At 38.4% G+C, this 27,575-nt stretch overlaps 1 protein-coding gene across 2 annotated transcripts in view; it reads left to right on the top strand.

Annotated features, from left to right (window-relative positions):
• The window catches only part of TXNRD1 (thioredoxin reductase 1), a 61,136-nt gene that overhangs the window by 20,680 nt on the left and 12,881 nt on the right, over positions 1-27,575 (top strand). For both annotated transcript variants that reach the window (XM_007165754.3, XM_007165755.3), the window contains 11 exons: positions 375-497; positions 1,960-2,032; positions 3,629-3,748; positions 7,125-7,267; positions 7,682-7,797; positions 9,404-9,629; positions 11,906-11,998; positions 12,582-12,658; positions 13,963-14,119; positions 20,911-21,018; positions 26,893-26,988. In XM_007165754.3, coding sequence (XP_007165816.1) covers positions 411-497; positions 1,960-2,032; positions 3,629-3,748; positions 7,125-7,267; positions 7,682-7,797; positions 9,404-9,629; positions 11,906-11,998; positions 12,582-12,658; positions 13,963-14,119; positions 20,911-21,018; positions 26,893-26,988 — 1,296 coding nt within the window. In that variant the 5' untranslated portion in view covers positions 375-410. The remainder of the gene's footprint in view (positions 1-374; positions 498-1,959; positions 2,033-3,628; positions 3,749-7,124; positions 7,268-7,681; positions 7,798-9,403; positions 9,630-11,905; positions 11,999-12,581; positions 12,659-13,962; positions 14,120-20,910; positions 21,019-26,892; positions 26,989-27,575) is intronic.

Here is a 27,575-nt window from a genome sequence, read left to right as displayed (position 1 = left end):
TCTATTAAAAACATATAGTACAGATGTTCTTAAAACCTAATTTAAAGCCTAGTTTAAAAATTCTAGGAAAAAAGAGCTGATCAAACTTAATTTAGGTCTAAGTTGATTTTGTCGGACCATCAGGGCCTTAGTTTTGTGTACTATGAGGACACTTCAGAGTAGCTATCTGTGATGTGGAGATGCATTAGGACAGTCCTAACAGAAAGGTAACTGATGACCACTTGAAGGAAGGTTGAACATTTCCAGTTGCATGCTATGATGTAAATCAATATTTTTCCTTTGCTTTTCTTTGAAGAAAGGTTTTTCGCAAAGCTTTTCAGATATTGCTGCTTTTAAGTTAAGTTATTCTTACTTCCATTGTTTTTCTTCTTTAGGCTTATCAGGAGGGCGGACTTCAAAATCTACTGAAAATGAATGGCTCCGAGGATCTCCCCGAGTCCTATGACTATGACCTCATCGTCGTGGGAGGGGGCTCGGGAGGACTGGCAGCCGCTAAGGCAAGGCTTCTTGTGTGTTCTGGGATGTGGATAGAACAGTCACGCCCCCGACAGCGTTCTCCAGGTTCCCTGTGGAATTTGTTTGAGCTACTCTTGTGACATTTCATATGTTAACTTGGGCAGGGAACGTTAAGGACATTTTTCCAGGTTCAGCTGTATATTCTTTGTATAAAAATACTGGGGCCAGTATTTTGGGACATATTTTCATTCATTTTAAGTTTGGTTGATTTTTTTTTTTTTTTTTAGGATAATGAGGGGTTTGTATGCAAATGGCTTGAAAAGAAATAAATATATTTTTATTCCTTATAAATACGATAATTATTTGTTGTTTTCACTTTGATGATTTCCCTAATCACAGAACCTCCTCCCCAATAGCAAGATGGAGAGCAGTTGGATTTCTTAAGCTTAATCACTAAAAGTTTTTGCCTCCCCTGTGTATGAAATGAGGTAAGAGTGTATCCACTCACTCTGTGGCCTGGAGGTGATGGAGTACAGGAAGTATAAATACAGGAGATTAGGAGTACGGCTCCTGGCCCTGAATTGAGATACATTTTCCATGTGTGAGGGGCCCTTGTGCCTGTCATTGTTCCCCATCACCTTGTTTTAAAAGATGAGGTAGTTGTCCTCCTCTAAGGTGTATCTTGTGAATCAGTAAAGGTAGATTCAAATGAAGCTGTCCAAATTGGGAGCAGGCCAATGTCTGGCAGCAAGCATTGCTTTGCTGTAAATGATTCTGGAGTAATCTCAGATTTTTTTTATTCTAGTGGTGGTGGCTTTGAAGGACACATAGACTCAGTCCTTTCAAATAACCTTTGGAGGTCTAGTTGCAAATACACAAAGCTTATTCTCTGAGAAAGATAAAGGATACTCTGCAAAATGAACTTGCGATGGTTGTCATCACTCCCCTACAATAGATTTGGAAACCTTATAGAGATCATCAACTTCTCCACTGGCTCTTCACATGAACATTTTAGGAAATCTGACAATTTCAGAAGAAAAACTTTTCCAGTATTCTGTTTAGAAACTGAAGTAGATAAAACTTCGAAGTACTTATAAAAGTATTGTCTTACTGGACATAGGTTGAATCAAGGATTGTAGACTATCAGTATATCTGTTCTACTGCCTGTTTACCACTTGCTTAGAAATGGCCACATATTTTTCAGATTATTGCTTAATTTATTATCGTTTGGCTGGAATTACATAAGAGGATTCTAGAGATTCCAGCTGACTGACAGTTCTGCAATTGTAATCTGCATTCTTTGAAGCTACCTTATGACTAAGTATTGCTTAACTTTTACCTTGGAGTTGCACTAATCGTTTTGGTATATGAAATTCTCAGGTATTAATGATTGGTTATGCTTTAGGCATTATAGCTTAGTAAAAATAGCATGGGTTTTCAACAGCCCATTTCCAGTCCATCATGTTAGCCATTCCAACTCATTTTAATAATTTTATTTTCCAGGAGGCAGCCAAATATAACAAGAAGGTGATGGTCCTGGATTTTGTCACTCCAACCCCTCTTGGAACAACATGGGGTAGGCTTTTAAAATACCTTAGAAGTGACTTTGTAGGAGCAGGTTTTTCCCTGGCATGGTTTAAATGGCCCCTAAAGTCCAATTTTAAAATTAAAAATTAAATAAGAAAAAAAAATAACCCAAAACATGTACTTCTTTCACTTGTGCTAAGTTAAAATGGACTCCAGTTAAATGTTGAAACAGGTAAGTTTTATCAAGATGACTCAGCTGCTTCAAATTAGAAGGAGGCAAGAAGAAGCAGGAAGTCTGGATAAAACAGTGTCATAATTTCTAATTCATTCATCAAATATTTGTGAAGGTGTCACTTCTGTGTCGGGCACTGTTCTGGTGCTGGGTGTAGTCCCTCTGGTCTGTGGAGGTCGCACTCCGTAGTGACACTCGGCTAGCATTCTCCTGAGAGGGCTTCGATTTCCTCGCTGTGGAGTCCACTGCCATCTTGCAGTCTTATGCCATTTTGGCTGCCTCCCCACCTGCCTAACGGAGACAAGTTATCACCATGTTCTTTAAACTCAGGGACACTAAATCTTTTTTGGGGGGGGGTGGTGGGGTGGTGTCATGAATCCTTTGGTGAGAATCAGCGAAGGCTGTAGACCGCCTCCGTAAAGAGATGCTCGTATACACCAAACTTTCTGTGTGGTCCCAGGCCCACTGCAGTCCAGCCACGCCCAGCTCAACAACCCCTTTATCAGTTCTACTCATAGGGCTGGTGGCAAGTGTAAGGTTGTGCACAAAGTAAGGCTTCAGTTTCTGGCATTTTTATCAGCAGTCAATTAATTTTGAATCTTTGAAGTATGTGGAAGTTGTGGAAATCTGCTCATTTTCATTTTAGGGTAATGTTGCTGTCTTTGGTCTGTAAGGCTCTCTGAACTTAGAAATGTCACGAGACTTAGGAATAAACTCATATAAACAGTATTGGCTACATTAAGCAAGTAAATTATGATGTTTAGTAGAATAGCACTGGTGCTTGGGGCAGGCCACCCCAAAATACGCACAGTGGCATATTGATTATTTTGAATTAAAGTTACTTAAGAAATGGCCAGTGCAAGAGGGACACTCTGGCTCTCCTTTTTGTCTCTGAAAGCAGGAAATAAGTCACATGAAAGGTGCACTTCCTGCATCTGGAGGTAGAGAGACAGCCTTATCACAAAAGATAGGGAATTTGGGGCTGAGGAGCCTATTGTACACAAACCTGTCACCTCTTTAATTCATCCCAGGCCTAAACTCTTTAGATTCTTAAATAATTGGGCACCCAAAACCTAAGTTTCTTTGTCCGGTCAGTTTCTCACAAATGTATTGTTTCTTTGTCCTGTCATTTTCTCACAAATGTATTGTTTCTTTGTCTAAAAAGTATAAAAGCTGCCTGCTTTGGCTACTTCTTAGGTCCCATTTCTATGAAACCTTCATGTGCACAAATTAAAATTTCTTTCTTTTTCTCCTGGGGATCTGTTATATCAAATTTATTATTAGTCCAACCACAAGAACTCAAGAGGGATAGAAGGGAAATCTCCTCCTCTGTGATGTTAGTAATAATCGTTGCCCTTTTTCTTTGGAGGATTGTAATACAGGCTGTAAACTGATTTCTCAATGCTGTTGCAGGTCTCGGAGGAACATGTGTGAATGTGGGTTGCATACCTAAAAAACTGATGCACCAAGCAGCTTTGTTAGGACAAGCTCTCCGAGACTCTCGAAACTATGGGTGGAACATCGAGGAGACAGGTATGTGGGGGAAGCTGCTCTTCCGTTTGTGCTTCTGAGGGGTTCAAGCTGGGATCTTGCAATGCGCCATCCATCTAGCAAGTAACCCGGAAGTTGTTTCTGTTGTTTGTTTTTTTAATGGATAAAATCACTGCGGTTATCCTGTGTCGTGTTAGCTCTGTAGCTATTATTATGTATGGTAAGAACAGATATTGCACTTGGAGTACCTTTTAATAATAGAAAACCAGAATTCTTTCAGATAAATTCTCATAATTATATAGAGTTTCCTAAGGAAGTGCAAACTACATTTGCTTTCCTTTGAAGCCTATTACATTTCTCTCTCACCAAAAAAGTCTGTTCCATGAGCTGATATTTGGGGGGATTGTTTGTTGAGAAGGGGGTTTTGTTGGATTAAAAATATTTAAACTACCATAGAAACCTTAGAAAAGTTGAAGAGGAATCTGTTGACTTTAGAAGGTATAGATGACATTATCTGTAGAAGAATAAAAAGGGGTCTGGCACAGCTTCCTGGCTAATTAATTACGTAGGTCACTATGTCCTTGAAGAGTGAGACTCCAACCCTTAATCTGATTTTAGTTCTGAGGGACATTCGAGGGAAAATCTTCTAACCAGCAGCTAGGGTAAATTGTATTGTGGCTTTTTCCGAGTTTTAATTAACAGTTATTAGATACCCATATGTAAAAGGTATAAACACATGCTTTGAAAATTTTTGCTCTTTTTCAAACCTAGTCATGCTTCCTTTGTTGATGCTTTTACTTGAAGTTTTCTTATGCTGGGGTCATATCTCTTTCCTCCGACCCTTAGAAGGCTGCTTTCTGTCTGTGACCTTTGGAGGCCCGAGGCTGGTACTGAGAGTTTTGTTATTTGGTTCTAAAGTGCCACGCTCCATGTCCTTTTCCCTTGCCCAACAAAAAAGGCAGTTGAGCAGACTCTTGACCTATGGAACATGAATTTAACACGTCATCTGCTGATGGTCCACCTCTGTTTTTCACCTCTACCCCCCCACCTCCCAAGTTATTCACTCCCATGTCTGAATGCCCAACTGAGTCTGCCGTTAATCCACTCTTTCCCTTCCTGGGAGCCTACTATCAATGTACTACCCAGTTAACAACAGAATCTCCCTTCAGTTAATGTATTAGATTTTTTAGTAGACTTTTTAGAAATCCTACTAGTGAAGTTATATAATATTACTATCGAGTGCTCACTCTTTGTACTTGAGTCTGTGCTGGGGAAATACAGAGATAAATAACACAAATCTGTAGGTACACAGGTTTTGTTATCATTGATGTACCAACTAAGTACCCTGGGAGCCCAGAGGTGGGATCGGTAAATGATTTAAGGGGTGACTGGAGATGATTTTTTAGATGTTGTGTCCTTGACAGCCAGCAGAGGAGGGGAAGGTCAGTTCATTTAGACAGTGAAGGAACGAGGTACATATTTGAAGAATAGTAAATACCCTGGCATCTCTAGAGCAGGGAGCATGTGGGGAACATAAGCGAGGACATTTGCTGTGGGCTGAACACCCTGGGTGGTTTGGGACAAGGGTAGGAGGAGGACTGTGGACCCGCTTAGGGAGCTGCACAGTTGTGCTGAGGGAAAGTTGCAACAGATGTTTTGTGATTGTTGGGGTAGTAGCGGGAAGAAAATGGGGAGAGGAGATAAAGGCCATAGCTGTAGCAGAAAGGAAGCTACCATCTTTCCCCACTACCCACCTCAGCCTCCTGCCAGCCTTATGGATTCATCGAGGTCCTGCAGGACAGGAGTCGTGATTAAAGTCAGATCATCTCATTTTCCTCTTTATTCTCCATTCCATCTTATTCCAGTACATATGTAAGCCTGCTGTCCCTGGAGGGAGATCCCGTTGTTCCATTTGGCAGACAAGAAGACTGAAGCTCTAGGGGGTGGAGTAGTACGCCCATGTCATAGCTGAGAAATTGGCAGCACTAAGGTTTAGACTGAAGCCTTTCTGACTTCACAGCAGATGGAGTGTGCACAAGTGGTGTTCTTTAAGCCCTCGTGGCTTCAGTGGCAACTCCTTTGTAGGACCAGAGTTTTAGGAGCTGTTGTAGGGGCAGGTACTTTCAGAGCTTTTGACATGGCTCTGTGTTTACCTCTCCTCACCATGGTCCCCACAAAAGGGGCAAGTTCTATATGTGGTCTGTAGGCCATACTCCTCTGGGTCTTTGGGAGGAAAACCTAAGAACCACTCATTTTATTTTCTAACCACTCTCATAAGATCTGTGATCCCTCCCAGCCCCATCATTCCACACATACTCTTTTTACCAGTATTCTCAGTGAGACTTCTTTCCCCAGGGCACCTAGGGTTAAGATCCTTCCTTTGCCCCATTAAAGTGTAGGTTGTTAGCGTAGACAGACGTGGGCACTAGTGCTGACTCTGCTGTGTACTACTGTGTGGTGAGGATTAAATTCAACAGTGTGATTAAAATAACCTGCCACTCAGTGAATGTTAGTTTCTGTCCCTTCCTCCTGGACTTGCTTCTTGTAACTCTTCCATATTCGGAGCGTCAGTAAATTGGAGCAGACTCCGCCAAGCACTTTTCTTGGCTCTTTGTTTAATGGGTTGTAGAAAACATTTGTGGATCTTACAGGAAGTTGTATATTTGAACAGTTTATTTCCCTCTTAAAGAGAAGGACATGTAACAAGAATACTAATCTGAAAAAGTCTAATATTTGTTGGGAAAAGTAAGGTCGTTCCAAGCAAATTTTGACTTGTGCGGTAATAATTTCCACATAGTGTCTTCATAGTGAATGCCACTGGCCCTTAAATCTCAATCAGTAACAGTTCTGGAGAGCTATAACTCAGAGTCATGAAAATGTTATTCATTCATATAAGGTCTAGTACTCAAACTGGTATGTAGAAGTAGTGGATGTTAGCTTTAAACTGTCAACTCTTATGAAAAATGAAGTAGGTGGAACAGAATACTTAGTTTGGTTAGAAATGTAGGAAAGTACACATAATGGGTACTTAGAATCTTTAAGAGGTAAGTATAGGCATGTGCCGAGGCACATCAGAATCTCTTAGAGATTGTCACACATTCGGAATCTTAGGCCTTTACCTAAGTACCTTGTTACCCCAGCAGTCAGTGTTCGCAATCCAAGGTACGATTCCCATTCGTTTCTAGATAAAGAAGAAAAAACTTTGGGTATGGTTATTTTAGTCTTAAGAACTGCCAGGAATTCTGCACTATTTAATTGTATGGTAGTTTTCTAAAAGGGAAAAATGTTTGAAGTTGAAAAGGTTGTTTATGTGCTTGAAATGAAGGACTTGCCCTTTTAGACTAAATAGTTACCGGGAAATGATATTTACCAGGTGGCAGCAGAAAAGCTAAACATTTTGTCTTACCTTCCCGTGCAGTGAAACATGACTGGGAGAGAATGACAGAAGCTATCCAGAATCACATTGGCTCTCTGAACTGGGGCTACCGTGTGGCTCTGCGGGAGAAAAAGGTCACCTACGAGAACGCGTACGGGCAGTTTGTTGGGCCTCATAGGATTAAGGTAACCATGTGACAGCGTAAGTAGCTGTTTTTGGTGTGTTTTTAAGCTTTTGTTGGGGGGAGGAAAAGAGAAGGTGATTATCCTAATAAAAGTGATAGCCACTGTGACCCAGACCGTCCAGTTTGGTGATTTTGCAGTCGCTTCTTAGGGACTTTCTCTTGTGGTGTAGTAAAGGGTAATCTGGATTTGGGGACACATTAGCTGGATTTGCGTCTTGGCTCTGTCACTTCCTAGCATTGGGACTTTGAGCGATCCCTTAACTACTCAGAGTCTTAGTATCTCTTTCTTACTGCATTAGCAAATTTTTATGAGGATCAAATTGGGCAATGTGGTAAAACAGCCTTTTTAATTATAACGTTTACAATTCTAAAGGATAATAATTTATTAAAAATTGATATATTGGTTCCTTCGTAGGCAACAAACAACAAAGGCAAAGAGAAGATTTATTCTGCAGAGAGATTTCTCATTGCCACTGGTGAAAGGCCACGTTATTTGGGTATCCCTGGTGACAAAGAATACTGCATCAGCAGGTAAGGACAAATTGCAGGGAGAAAAGGGGATTTATGCTTTTTCTTTTTTCTTCAAACCCATTTAATCCTTTTCCTGAAACTTAGTTTTTCCACCACATTTTTGTCCAGAGGGACAGGGAATTAGGAAAAAGAGAAAGGAAAAACTATTTTAAACCGGAGAACATTAAAAAAATTCAGAACTATAAACATTGGTCATCTTATCACCAAGAGTTAATATCGCTGCTAACATATAGATACATGCTTACAATATTTATATTTGAAATTTATATTTGTGTGAGTATATGTTATACGTGTATACTGTATAAAACCATATGGATATTCACATTTTATAAAATAATTGATAGATACGTTTTTGTTTTTTCAAAACTAGAATCACATATTACATTTATGTAGATACTAAAAAAATTAGAGGATAGCAGGCCATTTAGGTTTCTCAAATCCTAGTTTTTCCTTACTCTTTGCCATTTGTATGGTTGCATTGTCAGTGTAGATGGACCTTCTGAAATCAGTGAGTCAAGCAAGAAGGTTTTGCTGTGTGGTTTATTTTTGTCCATCAAGTGATAATACTGGTGACATTATTGTTCAGGAGTTTTGAATTATGAAGTCATTAAGACATTGTTGGTAAGTATGTCTTCTTGGATGCTTTTTGCCCAGGAGTTTCTGGTTTTCTGATGGTGTTATAAATTACTTGTTTTCAGGCTTTTTTTTTTCTTTTTCTTTTTTTTGTAATAGGAGTTTATCCTTTGAGCCTCATCGGGGGCAGCTCAGCTGACAACTCTTGTCATTGCTGTATTGGATGGGCTCCCTTCTCATATTTTAAAAAACTCATCTCCCAACAATGCTTTTATGATCTCTTATGTCTTGTATTTTCCTCACTCTGCTAGAAGGTTCTGTCAGGTTTTACTTTTTATAGTTGGTTTTCATATTATAAAACCCATATGTTGAAAGTTTTTCCCCGCCCCTCTCCCCACTCTTTTTTTTTTTTTTTTTTTTTTTAATACTTTTTTATTTATTTGGCTGTGCTGGGTCTTAGTTGCTACATGTGGGATCTTTTAGATGCAGCATGCGGGATCTAGTTCCCTGACCAGGGATCGAACCTGGGCCCTCTGCATTGGGAGCGCTGAGTCTTAACCGCTGGACCAGCAGGGAAGTCCCTCTCTCCCCCCCCTTGATAATTGGTGTTGTAGGTGAGGGGAAGTAACACCGGGTTTGCACCTCAGGGAGAGCTGAGTGGTGGGAGGAGGGTGGGAGTTTGGGTTTGCAAATGTATGGTTGTAAACATGTAAGTGGAGAATTATTCTGGATAGTACAGAATAAATTTGTTTGACTGGGAGTTGGGCTAATGTCAGAGTTGTATGGTTTACTGTGCTCAGCCACGGTAGCTCGAGCTGCTCCCAGAGCAGCTGAGTGGCAAGACAGGAGAGTGTCTAAGACCTTGTAAAAACTTCTCAAATATTATGTGTGTAGCTAATTGAATGTTTTTAATCTTAAAAGTGTCTTGTTCTTAGGAAAGTAAAAAGGTCTACTTTGATATGGTCATTATTCACATATGAACATTTTTCTCTTCTTTCTTTTCTTCCTTTTTAAAAAAAATTTTTTTTTTCAGTGATGATCTGTTCTCTTTACCCTATTGCCCGGGTAAGACCCTGGTGGTTGGAGCATCCTACGTTGCTTTGGAATGTGCTGGATTTCTTGCTGGCATTGGTTTAGATGTCACTGTTATGGTACGGTCCATTCTCCTAAGAGGATTTGACCAGGACATGGCCAACAAAGTTGGTGAACATATGGAAGAACATGGTATCAAGTTTATAAGACAGTTTGTACCAATAAAAGTAAGTGGGGTTGCCTATATGTTTGTTGATTCTATACTCATGTTAAAAGGCAAGAGAAGAGAGTTGGGGTGAGTGATAGAAGCCTCCTTTCAGCATTATAAACCATTGGGAATGCTGTAATTCCTCAACTTGTGTGATTTAGGTGTATAAACTGGTACCTTCCTACCACCTAAATAGCTTTGTTCTTGTTTGCAGATTAATAATTTCCTTCCCTTCTCAACTTTACCACCTTTATTAGTTCTCTTCTGTTTAATGCTTTCCTTTATGCATTCCATTATTTTATTATCCTTGGTCTATTATACTTGTTTCTTTCTACATACCAGTTATTTAAATAAGAGTTTAAGATGACTGATTTTTATGTTTTTTTTTCTTCCAAAAGACATTTCTACTTTGTATACAGTATAGTCCACAGATGCACTATATTATCTGGCCTCCCTGGAAATGATGATCTAATTTTGTTATGTGGGCTGGCCTTTTTTGCTCATTTAATCTTCTTTTGAAAATGCTGAATAATATGCCAAGTTATATTTGAGACTTGTTAACATTACCACAGATGTTTTGATACATAAGAGTGGCAAAATCGATCACTTTGCATATCTCAAAGTAACAGTTTCCTTTAGGGCAAGTAAGGATGGGACTGTTGTGTTAAAATTAAGGAATTTTAGCTGTCATTTAAAAAATTGCTTAATGGGTTAATAACTTAGGTTTTTTGTGGGACCATGAATCTCTTGATGCTGATTATCTCTTGATGAGCATGGGGATCAGAATGCCTTGGGCTCAAATGCTGTTCTCCCAGTTTCTTGCTATTATGACTCTGGGAGAATTACTTAACTTCTCTGGGCCTCAGTTTCTTCTGTAAAATGATGATAATTGATAGCACCTATCTTAGAGTTCTCATGAAGATTGCGTTAGCATTACGACGATGATTAGAAAACGACAGCTGTGTGTGTATGCTATACTGATAGAAAAGTGGCATCTTCCTTTATAATATCTTAACATTTTGGGCATTGTAGGCCCTTTGAGAATGTGGTGGACTACCCCTAGTGAAATAAGCTTGTGTCTGTGTACATAATATCTTGCTGGGGTTACCAGGGTGTCCCTGATCCCCGTAGGCAGGTGGTGAATGCTGGCTGTATTATAAAGTGACCCAGTGGACGAAGCCTTCTGTGGAGAGGAGGGAGAGAGAATGTATTTTAGGCAAGAATATAGCATGTGCAAAAAGGCCATGGGGAATGAAATTGTTCTAAAGGCAGAAAATGTGCTAGTTACAGGAAAGGCCTGACTGGAACACAGATGTGAGTGAGGCAGAAAGGAATTTGAGGGAGGGATGAAGCCTTTAATATTTTTAAGCAAATCTAAGCCATGGACCAATTCAACTCTTCTCCAAAAATTAGAATATTTTAATTTAAACAGAAAGACATTTCCAGTATGTTCAAAGGGGCTTAACTACGTAAGAAAGGAAGGGCATTTTAGAAGGGAATCTTTACTATTTGTTGATGTTGAAAATAAGATGACGCTTCACAGTTTTCCCATACAGAGTGTATTGTATTTTAAAGGTAGGGTAGAAATTGCAGTTGATTTTATGGGTCTCTTCAGTAAGTATTGTACAGAAACCCATGATTTGGCTGTTGACATCTATGTGTAGTAGGTTAATATGTTCAGACTCATTTGCCAGAGCACAGGTACCAGGTCTTGCTCACCATTCCTACATCCTCACCTGAAGACAACCCGTAGTTATGACAAGCCCACATACCTCCTCACCCACTATGATTTTTAGGGCTTTTTAGGGCTTTCTAGCTCTTATCTGTATCGTGATTGATCTATTTCCATGTCTATTCTTTGTTGACAAAGCTGAACATATGTAGTCAAAAGAGAATCTACGAATGTGAGCAGCATGGGATTAATGGTTCTGGGTAAGTCATAAGATAGGAGCCTGGCAGAAGCAGTAAGTCATTGGTTTAATTTTACAGATTGTAGCGTACTTTCTCTGGCTTTCTCCTTTCCTGTGCTTTCTCTCTGAATTTTATTCCATTTGAGAACTATTTGAAGGAAAGCCCCTCTAGCAAACATTAAGCAGTGAGAAAGAAGGAAATACATAAAAGAACCACATGTCATCCTAAAGATGTTAATGCGAGGGAGATGGGACATAAAAGACCTTACAAGCCAAATTTCATGTTTTAAGTTTGGGTTAACCAGATAGAAGGAGAGGACATAATTAGCCATCTTGATATTGATACATGTCTTTATCATGGAGTAAAACTTTATCACTTTTGTAGGTTGAACAAATTGAAGCAGGGACACCAGGCCGACTCAGGGTGGTAGCTAAGTCCACTGATAGTGACGTAACCATCGAAGGAGAGTATAATACGGTAAGGAATGGACCTCGGTCCTACTTCATTAGAAAATAAGTGTGCTCACTGGATGTTTGCTGGGTTGCTAGTTCCAAAACCCTTGGTTCTGTTCCTATTCTAAGACACCTTTATTACTTATAATATTATAATTTGTTTTGGTACAGGGATGGATTCAAATTTTCTCCTCTATAACTTAAATATTGTTTATCAGATGGCTGTTAAAAGGTATCAACATTTAAAAATGAGCTAGAATTTCTCTGCTCCATGTTCTTTCATTTTCCCAGCCCACCACTTTAAAAAAATAACTTACTTCAGTCATAGGCTATGCTGTCTTTGTCGCTATACTTGGCTAGATTTATTAAGGAATTGTTAACTCCCTTTTTCTTAACAAGAAATAGGTAAGGCTTTTTACTATATCATGTTTAGAAGATTTAATTTAAATGATTTTGATTGTTTAAACTCTTGCATTATTATCTTAATAGAATATGTCTTTCCAGGTCTAGAAAATGAATCACATCGCCTTAATAAACAAAAAAATACGATTAAATAACTCATGCAAGGCCTTTCTATTAACAGTCACTATATATTAATAATTTTTCAGGTATTGCTGGCAATAGGAAGAGATGCTTGCACAAGGGAAATTGGCTTAGAAAACGTGGGGGTAAAGTTAAATGAACAGTAAGAAAAAAATCTTTATTATGTTTTATTAAGTACTATTTCAATTATTTATAAGATCGATTAATACTGGAGTTTTAGATTTTAAAGTTAGTTTTTAACCATAGTTGGAACATTCCCTTTTTAAGCTTAGAAGACTCTTCTTTCAGTGCCAATCATGATATTTCCTGTTTGTCTTTTTTTTTTTTTTTTTCCTTTTCAAAATCTAAGTGAGAGATACACTGGCTTGCATTTTGTTTCTTTAATGTATATGTGTACAGAAAAAGATCCAGCTTCCCAGTGAATTGCTGGTATGTGCTTTGAAAGCTTCATTGAATATGCAGATCTGAACCATGTTCAAAGCTACCAAGTTTTAGGATCACTAGAGTGGTCACTACATTTCTAGTGACAGCTACCAGTCTGAAAACTTTGATGTTTTATAAGTTAAAATCCCTTTGGACTATACCACTGCACTGGGTAATTGAGACTCTGTTGTCTGCTTACAGGAGTAGCATGGGGTATTTCCCAGTATCACCCTTCTTATATCCAAGTAAAAACAAGTGCTCTGAGAGGCTAGCTGCCTTGGAAATTGAAAATACAGGGTGCCCCCTCTACCCCCTTCCAGGAATAACATTTATACAGAAGAGATTTCTTAATCTTAGTGTGAGCATTTGTGCTTTATTATTTTCTTTCCCCTTTGGGTTGGATAGACAAGGGAGTTGAGGAGGTCTGATAAGATTTAGCAGACCAAGTGTTCCACCATTTTAATAACCTACTCGCCTGTTTCCAACTGGGGCCAAGATTTAGATTTTGTATAATGTTAACAGCTAACATTTATTCTGTACTTACTGGGGTCCATGGACTATTGTGCTTAATGTTTTATACACATTCTCATTCAGTCCTCACAACTCCTTAAGGTAAATGATGGTATTCTTTTTCTTCTCACAATTATTCCCATTATCATTATTCCCATTGATAGGTGGGAAAATGAGGCTTAGAGATGTTAAATAGCGCTCCTCCCAAGATCACAGAGGTAATAACTAACAGACCTGGTTATCACACTTTAGAATCCTCATTCATTCTTAACCACTGTGTTCTACTTTTCCCATTCCAGGGTTTCTTACAGTTTTCTCATTCCTTTGATTTTCAGAATAGCTAGAATCTCTTAAGCTTTTGGTTCCTCTGAGTTTAGTTGTTGTTTTGGTAATACATGAGAACATTGCCCTCAGTTAGAGCCACAGTTTTGGGCTTCTTTGGGAGAAAGGGGATTTTGATCTACTTACTTAATAGTGGTAATTGATGATGATTTTAACTGAATGAATTTGCAGGACTGGAAAAATACCTGTCACAGATGAAGAGCAGACCAGCGTGCCTTACATCTATGCCATTGGCGATGTGTTAGAGGGGAAGCTGGAGCTCACCCCAGTGGCAATCCAGGCAGGAAGGTTGCTGGTGCAGAGGCTGTATGGGGGCTCTGCTGTCAAGGTGAGTGTTGGGGCTGTCACCACGGACATGCTGTTGTAATGGTACCTCCCAGTGCTCTGTGTAGGGTGGTTGTGAAGTTTTCCAGGTCTTGAATAATTTAGTTATTTTGATGATGGCATCCTAGATGTGCTTTATTAACTCTATTCCAGATAAGACATTGTTAAGACCACTGTACCTTTGTGATTTATTATGGAAATTGTCACTCTTAGAATCACACTAAGAATAAAATGGGCCTGGTTAATCAAGTTTCAGCACTATTATGTTCCATATACTCCTAATAGTTGCATTTTACATCAATTTCATTATTACCAATTTGAGTTATAATTTTCTAAATCTTTTTATGGCCCCTGTCTAGGCTGCAAAAGGATTTGGGGATCTAGGTAGTAATGTCAGTGTGCAGAGCTATTTAAACCAATATTCAGGCTTTATTCCCCTGTCCTTTCTAAAAACAGATCTTCTGCTCTTGGAGTGTTGAATGTGTAAGTGATTTTAAAAGTCATTGCAGGAAATGGAAACTCTTGGTTGTGTGTCTCATGGGACTAGATGGCAAGAAAAGAATAAATATGCTCTAATTAGTTTTTTAAGACTTTTTAAAGAACAGTTTTAGGTTCACAGCAAAATTTAGAGGAAGGTATAGAGGTTTCCCTTATATGCCCTGCCCAGGTACCAACGTTCCTTCCCTAAATATTTTTTTAAGAGGATTCTAGAAATATCGATTGTAAAGAATTTAGTCACTACCCATTTTCCTTGTGCATAAATTATCATGGGTTGATTTAGTTTGGTTACAGCAACTGAAACTTCAAAGAATACTGCTAGTAGAATTTGTGACAAGCATTTTGAATGTACCTGGAGTTGGTTTGGACTGTAGCATATGTTTTGAGGATAACAGGATTGAGGTTAAAAAGGGTTTTTTGTTTTTTGTGTTTTTTTAATTTTTTTATTTATTATTTATTTATTATGTTTATTTTTGGCTGTGTTGGGTCTTCGTTTCTGTGTGAGGGCTTTCTCCAGTTGCGGCGAGTGGGGGCCACTCTTCATCGCGGTGCGCGGGCCTGTCACTATCGCGGCCTCTCTTGTTGCAGAGCAGAGGCTCCAGACGCTCAGGCTCAGTAGTTGTGGCTCACGGGCCCAGTTGCTCCGCGGCATGTGGGATCTTCCCAGACCAGGGCTCGAACCCGTGTCCCCTGCATTGGCAGGCAGATTCTCAACCACTGCGCCACCAGGGAAGCCCTAAAAAGGGTTTTTAATCCAAGGTTGTCTGATCATCCAGGGAATAGTAGTTGGTTCATATCACTATTTGAAATAAACTTAACTACCTCTTTAACTGTTGGAGTTTTTGAGTAATGGTGAACCAAGAAAGGGGTATTCAGAAATAAAATGTGAGGTGCATTTAATTTGTTTTTGACCTTGAGTCTTTGTGATTTCCTAAAACGGAAAGAGATTTTTTTTTATACCAATAATAACCAGAGGGCAAATATACAAAAATTTGGTACTAAATAAATTTAAAATTATTGTAGCACAAAATTCCTTTAAAAAAAAAAATCTAGTGAATCCACTTACTTTGGACATATCCTTCTATGTGTGAGCATAGTACTGTATTCTAGCATTGGCCAGGTAGAGCAAATTCTTTCTTAAAGTGCCTTAAGCTTTTATCAGCATCAGAATTTAATGGAAATTGAAATTAAAGGACTCTTTTTTTGTTGTTCATTTTTTTCCCCCCATTTTTAGTCTAACTAATATGACAAGTGCTTTACCGAACAGGAAAGTAAACAGGTGGTGCTAAGTCCCTGAGTTTGAAATCTCACCAGTCTGTCCTTCAAATATAGTAAACAAAGCTGAAATGCTAATAGATATCTAGGTTAATTGTATTTGGGGAAATTACACATTTTTGTTTTGTTTTTAAAGAACTGCGTAATCCTTTTAATTTTGTCCAGTATGCATTAATTAGAACATTCCCACATATCTGAGAACGTCAGAGGATCCACATCTGCCTTCCTTCCTTCCTTCCTTCCTTTTATAAAGGAGCAGCTCTCTGTTGAAAAATTCAGCTTAACATAAACACCTGCCTAAATTAAATCTGTTCTGGGATTTTAAGAGAACCCAAATTGAATCATGGGTGTTTGTGCCTTCCCTCAAAATTGATAACATATTCATTGCTTCGTAAGAGTGTTGGGAGGAAAGGCGACAGAGAGCGGCTATGTTTGACGTGCTTGGCACTGTGCTAATAAGTGCTGTATACACATACCTCGTTCCACCTTAGGGCAGCTGTGGAAAATGCTGACATCTTACAGGAAATTAGGTAATTGTCCAAGGTCACAATGCTTGGAGGCAGCCAAGGCATAAATCCAGTCCACATCTGATTGTAGGTACTGCTGTCTTAACCATGAAAATGTATCGTCTAAGAGATAAGGAAGATTTGGGAAGTATGGATTATAAAGCGTGCTGAGGATAGAGCAGATGTCTCAAGACTTAAAGAATCCACCACCAAGTACAGAGGTGCTTCTACTAAATAAAATGAAGTGGAGGGCTTCCCTGGTGGTGCAGTGGTTGAGAATCTGCCTGCCAATGCAGGGGACACGGGTTCGAGCCCTGGTCTGGGAAGATCCCACATGCCGTGGAGCAACTAGGCCCGTGAGCCACAACTACTGAGCCTGCGCGTCTGGAGCCTGTGCTCCGCAACAAGAGAGGCTGCGATAGTGAGAGGTCCTCGCACCGCGATGAAGAGTGGCCCCCGCTTGCCACAACTAGAGAAAGCCCTCACACAGAAATGAAAACCCAACACAGCCATAAAAATAAATAAAAAATAAATTAAAAAAAAAATGAAGTGGAAAATATATTGGAAAAATTTAAATGAGTCTTTTTAACAATAATGATTAAAGTCATTTTCAAAGCTGCTAAAAATATTTGCCACTAAATATTCTGTTATTTTGGGAACGTACATAAATGAAGGAATAAAAAAAATGTTTTTATCATTTCAAAAACAGAACAGACCATAAAGCTGAGTCAGCCTGTAGATGATGGACATTCCACTAAGCTCTTTAAAAAGCCAGATGATAAGGCACATGTACCAGCTTCAGAACCCAGTGTGATGGGCACTCCAGCTGTCATCTCCAAGGACCAGTAGTTGTCTCTTGGATCGTTTTAGAATTGCTCTCAAACACTTGAATTACTTTTATTTTCACAAATAGCAAATGTTAGCATCTTTATTATTACTTAAAGTGGTGCTTTGTAAATTAGTTCAATTTTACAGTAAATGTAAAACCATTTTATGTGGAAACTATAGAGAAACCACGGTACACATATCTGCAACTTGAGAATGGGTTGTGTTCTAGAAGCTTATTAAGTTGTTTATTGTGAAAACTGCAAAGTGTTTTATCCAAATAAAGTATTAAAAAGAAGGATTAGGGCTTCCCTGGTGGCACAGTGGTTGAGAATCTGCCTGCCAATGCAGGGGACACGGGTTCGAACCCTGGTCTGGGAGGATCCCACATGCCGCGGAGCAACTAGGCCTGTGAGCCACAATTACTGAGCCTGCGCATCTGGAGCCTGTGCTCCGCAACGGGAGAGGCTGCAATAGTGAGAGGCCCGTGCACCGCGATGAAGAGTGGCCCCCACTTGCCGCAACTAGAGAAAGCCCTCACACAGAAACGAAGACCCAACACAGCCATAAATAAATAAATTAATAAAAAAAAAAAGAAAGAAAACCATCCATCTTTAAAAAAAAAAAAAAAAAAAGGATTATGTTTCTCAGGCTAGGCCACAATAGTCTATTTAAGCCAATTGGAAACTGAATTTTTAGACCAAGGAGAAAAAATGTCTTTTATGTGGATCCAGATTTCCGTCTGATACACCGTTTTCTGCCTGAAGAACTTCCTTTAACAGTTGTTTAGTGCATGTCTGCTCAAGGGGAATTCCGTGGCTTTTTTTTTTTTTTAAGTTTATTTTGCCTTTATTTTTTTTGAAGATATTTTTGCTGAATATAGAATTCTAGATTTACAGTGTTTATTTAAATATTTGCCCATTGTCTTCTGGTTGCATAGATTCTAAAAGAATATGCCATCATTTTTATCTTTGTTCCTCTTAAGATTTTCTTTTTATCACTGTTTTTTGGCATTTTGATCATTGCATGTTTTGGCATTCTGCTGGTGGTGTGTAGAGATTTGGGGTTTATCTGTTCATAGTTTTCATCAAATTTGGAAATTTTTTAGCCATTCAATTAATTTTTCTGCTTTCCCCCTCAGCCTCACATTAATGAATGTTGGTTCCCTCAACGGGTCTCTAATGCTCTGTTCATGTTTTTTCTCCCTGTTTCTGTGCTTTATTTTTTTAGAGAGCCTATTGCAATGTCTTCAAGTCCACTGATCTTTTGTTTTGCACTGTCTTGGGATATAAATCCCATTCTGTGTAGTTTGCACTTCAAGCAGTTTCTGTCATCTCTATGAGTTTTACTTATTTAAAATATATTTTCCTTTTCTCTCCTCAGCGGATTCCTATTTTTCTCTAGTTTCTTGAGTCTACAGAACACATTTATAATAGCTCCTTTTTTTTTTCTTAACTATTTATTTATTTATTTATCTTTGGTCGTGTTGGGTCCCCGCCGCTGTGTGCAGGCTCCCTGTAGTGCAGCGAGCGGGGGCTACTTTTCGTTGTGGTGCGCGGGCTTGTCATTGCGGTGGCTTCTCTTGTTGTGGAGCATGGGCTGTAGGTGCACGGGCTTCAGTAATTCCGGCACGCGCGCTCCGTAGCCGTGGCTCGCGGACTCTAGAGCACAGACTCAGTAGCTGTGGCACACAGGCTCAGCTGCTCCATGGCATGTGGGATCCTCCCGGACCAGGGATCAAACCCGTGTCCCCTGAATTGGCAGGCAGACTCCCAACCACCGCGCCACCAGGGAAGTCCCTATGATAGCTCTTTTAATGTCCTCTGTTAATCCCCTTATCTCTTTTGCAATGTCTATTTCTTTTGATTGATTTTCCTCTTGGTATTAGTTTGTGTGTTCTTGCTCATTTGCATGTCGTGTTACTTTGGATGGATGCGCACTTTGTGCATTTTACACTGTTGGGGGCTGGGTTTTGTTGAATTCCTTTATATAGTGTTGGACTTTGTTCTGGTGGTCCTTTATGTTACATGGGATTAATTTTATCCTTGTGTAGCTTGCTTTTCAGCTGTTTTAGGGTTTGTCAACAGCAGCCTTTCATTTAGGCCCAATTTAGTTCCACTACTCAGTTGTTACCCTTCCAAGGACCCTGCCTCGTTCCTCTTACTACGAACTCTTTCTCTACTCTGGCCTGTGGGAACAGAAACTGATTCCCGTCCTGTAAGAGCTCTGGTCATTTGGGGGCTCACTGATTTCCAGTGGTTCTTTCCTCACCCTTGAGTGCTTTCCTCTGGCATCCATTTACAGATCAGTACTCAGCCCAAATCTCAGGAGGCCCTCTCTGCAGATCTTAAGTTCTCTTTGTGCAGCTCCACCCACTTTGGTGTTCTGCCCTGCAGCTTCGGGCCACATTGGCTTCCCTGAACTTGGATCTCTGTCTCCATAACTCAGAAAGACCCTGCACTCTGTTCCCTCTCTTTGCACCAAGCCCTGGAAACTGCTCTGGGCAGGAGACTAGAGACTAGAGCAATCGCTGGTCTCACCTCATTTGTTTCCCTTCTCACAGGGACCACAGTGCTGCACACCCTACCAGCCAGTGTCTTAAAAAGTATTTCATATTTGTCCCGTTCTTTAGTTGTTTAAAACAGGAAGTAAACCTGGTCCATTATGGCTGTAAGCGGATGTCTGCCTTTACTTTTGAATCGGAATTCCAAGGATTTGTGCTCTGTTTAGAGAAAAAAGACTATATATGCTATTTCTAGAGGGAGGCACATTTTAAAAATTTCACCCTACTGTGTTAGAGAGGGAGAATTGTATTTTTCATATTTTAAGTGCTTACCTTAAATTTAGGCTTCACCTCTATGTGACTGGGTAGGTTTTTACCAAATAGCATTGGCAAACATATTTGGCACTTATATAATTACATTTTTCACAATTCACATCAACATATCAAAGGCTCTGAGGAATCTGATAGTTGAGAAACCTGTTTATTTGCTTAATAAAGCATTTTACAAACTTGTTTGACTTCAGAACCCTTCCGTCATCTATGCCTATTAAAATGTGCTTTGGAAATACTGTCATAATCATGAACTTTTTTGTTGCTGTGGTCTTCCTTACCATTTTAATGGCTGCATAAGATTGCATGGAAAATAAGTACTACAGAATCACTTCCTTACTTGCATTTTAAAGCCACTCCAATATTGCCACTATTGATGAGAACTGCGGCATTGCTCAATTAATGCATGTGGCTTTTGCTATATATTAAATTATTATTATAGATTTCTGAAAGTGGTGTTATTGGACCAAAAATTATTAAATGTTTTTATGGCTCTTGATTTGTATTGCCTGATTGATTTTCCAATAAAGTCTGTTAACTTCTGCCACTAATAATAGGAGACTTTCAGCACTGGGTGCACTGGTGTTGTTTTTGGCTGCTTTATTTAAGGGAGAAAAAGTATGTCCTTGTAATATCTGTTGGTAGATGGGTGGAGAAGCCATGCAAATCGTTTGTTCATGACTAGTATTAACAGACTTTAAACCTCTGCTGAAATTTTATCACATCAGTTAATGGTTGTCAGCATAGTAAGTTTTTATTAGTCTGCTTTCCTCTCCTAAATTTGAACCTTTTTGAAGTATATGCTCTTTTGAGTTACAATTCCTTCTGTCATAACTCTTTACCTCCATTTTGAAACAGTGTGACTATGAAAATGTTCCAACGACCATTTTCACTCCTTTGGAATATGGTGCTTGTGGTCTTTCTGAAGAGAAAGCTGTGGAGAAATTCGGGGAAGAAAATATTGAGGTAAGTTCTACTCTTTACTACTACTTTTCCCCCCAAAATTTAAAATAACTTTCAGCATACTGAGAAATTGAAAAATAGCCCAAAGAATTTCTGTATACCCATTATCCAGATTCATGTATTATTAACACTTTGCCCATTTGTTTTATACTTTTTTGCATGTTCTCTTCCTCTGTCTTTGTGCATCTGTGTGTATTTCTTTTTCCTGAACCATTTGAGAGTAAGTTGAATGCGCCTTTACCCCTGAATACTTTAATGTGTATTTCCTATGAACAAGGACATTTTCCTGTATAACCACACAGTGGTTACTGTTTTTTAGACAATGTAATGTTGATACAATACTTTTATCTGACCTGCCTTCCATTTATCAGTTTTATCAGTTGACCCAGTAATACTTAGTTCTACTTTTTAAAACCACTTTTACTGGTTTCTTTTTATTATTTATATGGTTAAAAATACAAGGAAGGAAACTAAAAAGTACCTACATTTCTACTGTCTTACTAACTTTTTTTTTCTACCATTACCCTCTAATTTATACTAACTTTGCCAGTCACCTTTTATCCTGTATATAGTCAAAGAAAATGCACACGAAATAACTACTTTTATATATACAAATAATGCTGCACAAAGGGTCTGCTGTTTTAAATCACTTGGGAAAAAAGTTTCCAGTAAAACCTTCTAAAAGACCAGATTTGTGAATCAGAGTAAATTTTGTAATATAAAAGTCTATTTTAAATTTCTTAATCTTTTCTTTATTATATGCTTTAGTAGTAACAGGTAATATCAGTCTATCAGTAACACATTATTAACACTTCTTTTCTTGATGAATTGGTAGATTGGGATTGACATATTACACTAATATGTATTAAATGGATAACTAATAAGCACCTGCTGTATAGGGCTTCCCTGGTGGCGCAGTGGTTGAGAATCTGCCTGCCAATGCAGGGGACACGGGTTCGAACCCTGGTCTGGGAAGATCCCAAATGCCGCGGAGCAACTAGGCCCGTGAGCCACAGCTACTGAGCCTGCGCGTCTGGAGCTTGTGCTCCGCAACAAGAGAGGCTGCGACAGTGAGAGGCCCACACACTGCGATGAAGAGTGGCCCCCGCTCGCCGCAACTAGAGAAAGCCCTCGCACAGAAACAACACCCAACACAGCCAAAAATAAATAAATAAATAAAGAAGCTTTCATTTAAAAAAAAAAAAAAAAAAGAACCTGCTGTATAAAAAAATTAAAAACATAGATGCAAAAATCCTCAACAAAACACTAGCAAACAGAATCCAACAACACATTAAAAGGATCATACACCACAATCAAGTGGGGTTTATCCCAGGGATGCAAGGATTCTTCAATATACGTGAATCAATCAATGTGATACACCATATTAACAAATTGAAGAATAAAAACCATATGATCATCTCAATAGATGCAGAAAAAGCTTTTGACAAAACTCAACACCTATTTATGATAAAAACTCTCCAGAAAGTGGGCATAGAGGGGACCTACCTCAACCTAATAAAGACCATATACGACAAACCCACAGCAAACATCATTCTCAATGGTGAAAAACTGGAAGCATTTCCTCTAAGATCAGGAATGAGACGAGGATGTCCACTCTCACCACTACTATTCAACATAGTTTTGGAAGTCCTAGCCACAGCAATCAGAGAAGAAAAAGAAATAAAAGGAATACAAATTGGAAAAGAAGAAGTAAAACTCACTGTTTGCAGATGACATGATATTATACATAGGGAATCCTAAAGATGCCACCAGAAAACTACTAGAGCTAATCAATGAATTTGGTAAAGTTGCAGGATACAAAATTAATGCACAGAAATCTCTTGCATTCCTATACAATAATGATGAAAAATCTGAAAGAGAAATTAAGGAAACACTCCCATTTACCACTCAACAAAAAGAATAAAATACCTAGGAATAAACCTACCTAGGGAGACAAAAGACCTGTATGCAGAAAACTATAAGACACTGATGAAACAAATTAAAGATGATACCAACAGGTGGAGAGATATACCATGTTTGTGGATTGGAAGAATCAATATTGTGAAATTGACTACACTACCCAAAAAGCAATCTACAGATTCAATGCAATCCCTATCAAATTACCAATGGCATTTTTTACGGAACTAGAACAAAAAATCTTAAAATTTGTATGGAGACACAAAAGACCCCAAATAGCCAAAGCAGTCTTGAGGGAAAAAAAAACGGAGCTGGAGGAATCAGACTCCCTGACTTCAGACTATACTACAGAGAATCAAGACAATATGGTACTGGCACAAAAACAGAAACATAGATCAATGGAACAAGATAGAAAGCCCAGAGATAAACCCACACACCTAATAGGTCAACTAATCTATGACAAAGGAGGCAAAGATATACAATGGAGAAAAGACAGTCTCTTCAATAAGTGGTGCTGGGAAAACTGGACAGCTACATGTAAAAGAATGAAATTAGAATACTCCCTAACACCATACACAAAAATAAACTCAAAATGGATTCGAGACCTAAATGTAAGACCGGACACTATAAAACTCTTAGAGGAAAACATAGGAAGAACACTCTTTGACATAATCACAGCAAGATCTTTTTTGATCCACCTCCTAGAGTAATGGAAATAAAAACAAAAATAAACAAATGGGACCTAATGAAACTTCAAAGCTTTTGCACAGCAAAGGAAACCATAAACAAGACGAAAAGACAACCCTCAGAATGGGAAAAAATATTTGCAAACGAATCAACAGACAAAGGATTAATCTCCAAAATATATAAACAGCTCATTCAGCTCAATATTAAAGAAACAAACAACCCAATGCAAAAATGGGCAGAAGACCTAAATAGATATTTCTCCAAAGAAGACATACAGATGGCAAAGAAGCACATGAAAAGCTGCTCAACATCACTAATTATTAGAGAAATGCAAATCAAAACTACAGTGAGGTATCACCTCACACCAGTTAGAATGGGCATTATCAGAAAATCTACAAACAACAAATGCTGGAGAGGGTGTGGAGAAAAGGGAACCCTCTTGCACTGTTGGTGGGAATGTAACTTGATACAGCCACTATGGAGAACAGTATGGAGGTTTCTTAAAAAACTAAAAATAGAATTACCATATGATCCAGCAATCCCACTACTGGGCATATGCCCAGAGAGAACCATAATTCAAAAAGACACATGCACCCCAATGTTCATTGCTGTGCTATTTACAATAGCCAGGTCATGGAAGCAACCTAAATGCCCATCGACAGACGAATGGATAAAGAAGAGGTGGTACATATATACAATGGAATATTACTCAGCCATAAAAAGGAACGAAATTGAGTCATTTGTTGAGATGTGGATGGATCTAGAGACTGTCATACAGAGTGAAGTAAGTCAGAAAGAGAAAAACAAATATCGTATATTAACGCATGTATGTGGAACCTAGAAAAATGGTACAGATGAGCCGGTTTGCAGGGCAGAAGTTGAGACACAGATGTAGAGAACAGACATATGGACACCAAGGGGAGAAAACTGCGGTGGGGTGGGGATGGTGGTGTGCTGAATTGGGCAATTGGGATTGACATGTATACACTGATGTATAAAACTGATGATTAATAAGAACCTGAAGTATAAAAAAACAAACAAAACAAACAAAAAAAATTCAAAAATTCAAAAAAAAATAAAATAAAATATTATCCTAAAGCCAACGTGCTTTGGAAGGCAATCCTTCTTCTTATGATTTTTTTTTTTTTAATAAAATCACACGTTGCATTCTAAAATTAGGAAAGTTAGTTTTTGGATTGAAAAATAATAAAATGATATAATTTGTTATGTTCATCTTTTCCATTAGGAATGCTAAACATGAGTTGACTGTATTAAATAGGAGCTTTCTACATGTGACAGCCAAACCTCTTTCTGATTTTCAGCCTAAAATATCAAATTTTCACTGTTTTCCTGTCTGTAATATTTCTAGATATTGTGTCTATTAGTGATTGTACAGTGAATGAAAGTATTGTTATCAAGTGAAATTTAAAACTATATATAAAAAAAACAAAAACAAAAACAAAAACACACTTCTTTTCTGATTGTAAAAAATAGTATATCCTCATAGGAAATTTGAAAAATTAGGAAAATATGAAAACAAATTTTAATTCATGAAAAGGTAACTGCTATTAATATTTTTGCATATTCTAATCTCTAAGTATTTATATGTTATATATTGTGTGTGTGTATAATTTTGTGTAGGTATATATATTTTAGTTTAAGCATGATTAAGTTATGTGCAGTTTTCTGTCGTACTTTACAATTAATGTTAAGTCACAAGCAATTTCCCTCTAAAAACACCGCTTTTAAAAATGACTTGTGCAATATTTCCTTTTAGGGGTACTGTACGGTAATTTGGTAAGCCTTTCTTTTATTAGATTATTTACAGTTTTTCACTGTTATAAATAGAATTTTGAATCTCTTTGCTACTCATTGTCTCTTACTCTGATTTTTTGCTGAGGATAGATTGTTATCAGAAGGTATTTAAATTTTAAGGTTCTTGGGGCTTCCCTGGTGGCGCAGTGGTTGAGAATCTGCCTGCTAATGCAGGGGACACGGGTTCGAGCCCTGGCCTGGGAAGATCCCACATGCCACGGAGCAGCTGGGCCCGTGAGCCACAATTGCTGAGCCTGCGCGTCTGGAGCCTGTGCCCCGCGACGGGAGGGGCCGCGATAGAGAAAGGCCCGCGCACCGCGATGAAGAGCGGTCCCCGCACCGCGATGAAGAGTGGCCCCCGCTTGCCGCAACTGGAGAAAGCCCTCGCACGAACCGAAGACCCAACACAGCCAAAAATAAATAAATAAATAAATAAATAAATAAATAAATAAATAAATAAGAAAATCCTTAAAAAAAAAAAAAATTTTTAAGGTTCTTAATATATATATTCTGTATTTCTTCACAGATAATCTTTGGCATTCGTTTTATTAGAATTTGCATTTTTTATTATAAAAACAATGCATTTGAGTTGAAATCTTGTGAAATGCAAGGGAAATAGGAAACAGTTACTCATAGGCTTATGTTTACAACGCAGCAGTTGATAGCCTTTGGGGGTAATTGCTTTAATCAATTTTTTCTGGGTGTAATTGTTGCAGTACTACACATTAAGTATTGTAACCCACATTAAAAAAAAATCACATCATATTACAAGATAAAAGAATGTTATATAATGTTTACATAATCAGTACTTTTTAAAAGGTCCTGCCAACCATATATGTTTTGAATTGAGGCTAGCAGTTGGAGGAGGAAAAAATCCCTTTAGTCATCCAGGACTTAAGTTTACGAAATATCAGTAAGGATGTCTGTTTGTCCTTCTATCTACCATCTTCCCTCTCTCCTTCCTTCTCTCCTTCAGTACTTTTGGTGAATAATTTCAGAGGAGAAAATGTTTTTGGAGGTATTAAGTAAGAACTAGATAATTGCTATAATTGTTCCTGGCACCTTACTTGTTTCTTGCCCAAAGTTGTCATTCCTATGAGGTAGCTAGATGGTGTTTTTTTGTTTTGTTTTTTTCCTAATGCAAGACAGCAAGTAATTACATGGCTTCTTTCTCTCATTTGTTTGCTCTTGTTGTTGTTACATGAGGTTTATTCGTTGGAGGTTGAAATGTAATTGAATGTAATTAAGGGATGAGCTTATAGCAAAAGGGCTTGTCAACTATGAGTTTAAAGTTATTTACCTTCTGACCAGGTTCCTATGTATTCCATGAATTTTATTGTTTAATGGAAGTCTAATAATTAAACATTAAAGAGCCTCCACCGTCTTCACACCACAACTCATGTTTGACAGACATACTTCTTAAGATGATGGGTCTAAATTGTGCTTCCCTCTTCTTAGGTTTTCCATAGTTACTTTTGGCCATTGGAATGGGCGATTCCATCAAGAGATAACAACAAATGTTATGCAAAAATAGTCTGCAATATCAAAGACAGTGTAAGTGCTAATCTTATTTACTCCTTTCTACTAATTTTTCACATGGTACACACATTGCATTCCTTTAGTGTTCAACCTGTAGGTCTCCTGTTGGGACATTATCCCAGGGCGAGGCCCATGATGACACTGCTTGACTCCCCTCTGCAGTGGATGTAGTGGGCAGGCAGTCAGAACTTTCTGGAGGAAGGAACCAGAGGGACAACTTGAGAACTGCTTGTGTTTATTAGAGGGGACCAATGAAGCCATCGACTGTCTACAAATAATGACAAAACAAAAAAGAACAGTAATAACCCAAGTTTGTATCCTATGTATCACCATTCAAAGATATTACATAATTACTGACTATATTCCCCACACTGTACATTTCATACCGGTGACTGATTTATTTTGTAACTGGAAGTTTGTACCTCCTGATATCCCTCACCTATGTGGATTGAATCTTTATGAGAATTGGTATTTTTAACTTAGCTGAGATCTTACTTTTAAAAAAAAGTGTCCCCAGTAAAACTATAAACAGTGCTAAAGAATCCATATGTTAAAAGGCTAATAAACTCATTTTCTTATCTTGGGATTTGAGTATAATTAAC

The sequence above is a fragment of the Balaenoptera acutorostrata genome, chromosome 11 (genome assembly GCF_949987535.1).
Source record: "Balaenoptera acutorostrata chromosome 11, mBalAcu1.1, whole genome shotgun sequence".
In the NCBI taxonomy this organism is placed as follows: Eukaryota; Metazoa; Chordata; class Mammalia; order Artiodactyla; family Balaenopteridae; genus Balaenoptera; species Balaenoptera acutorostrata.
This window is presented reverse-complemented; position numbering and strand designations above follow the sequence as displayed.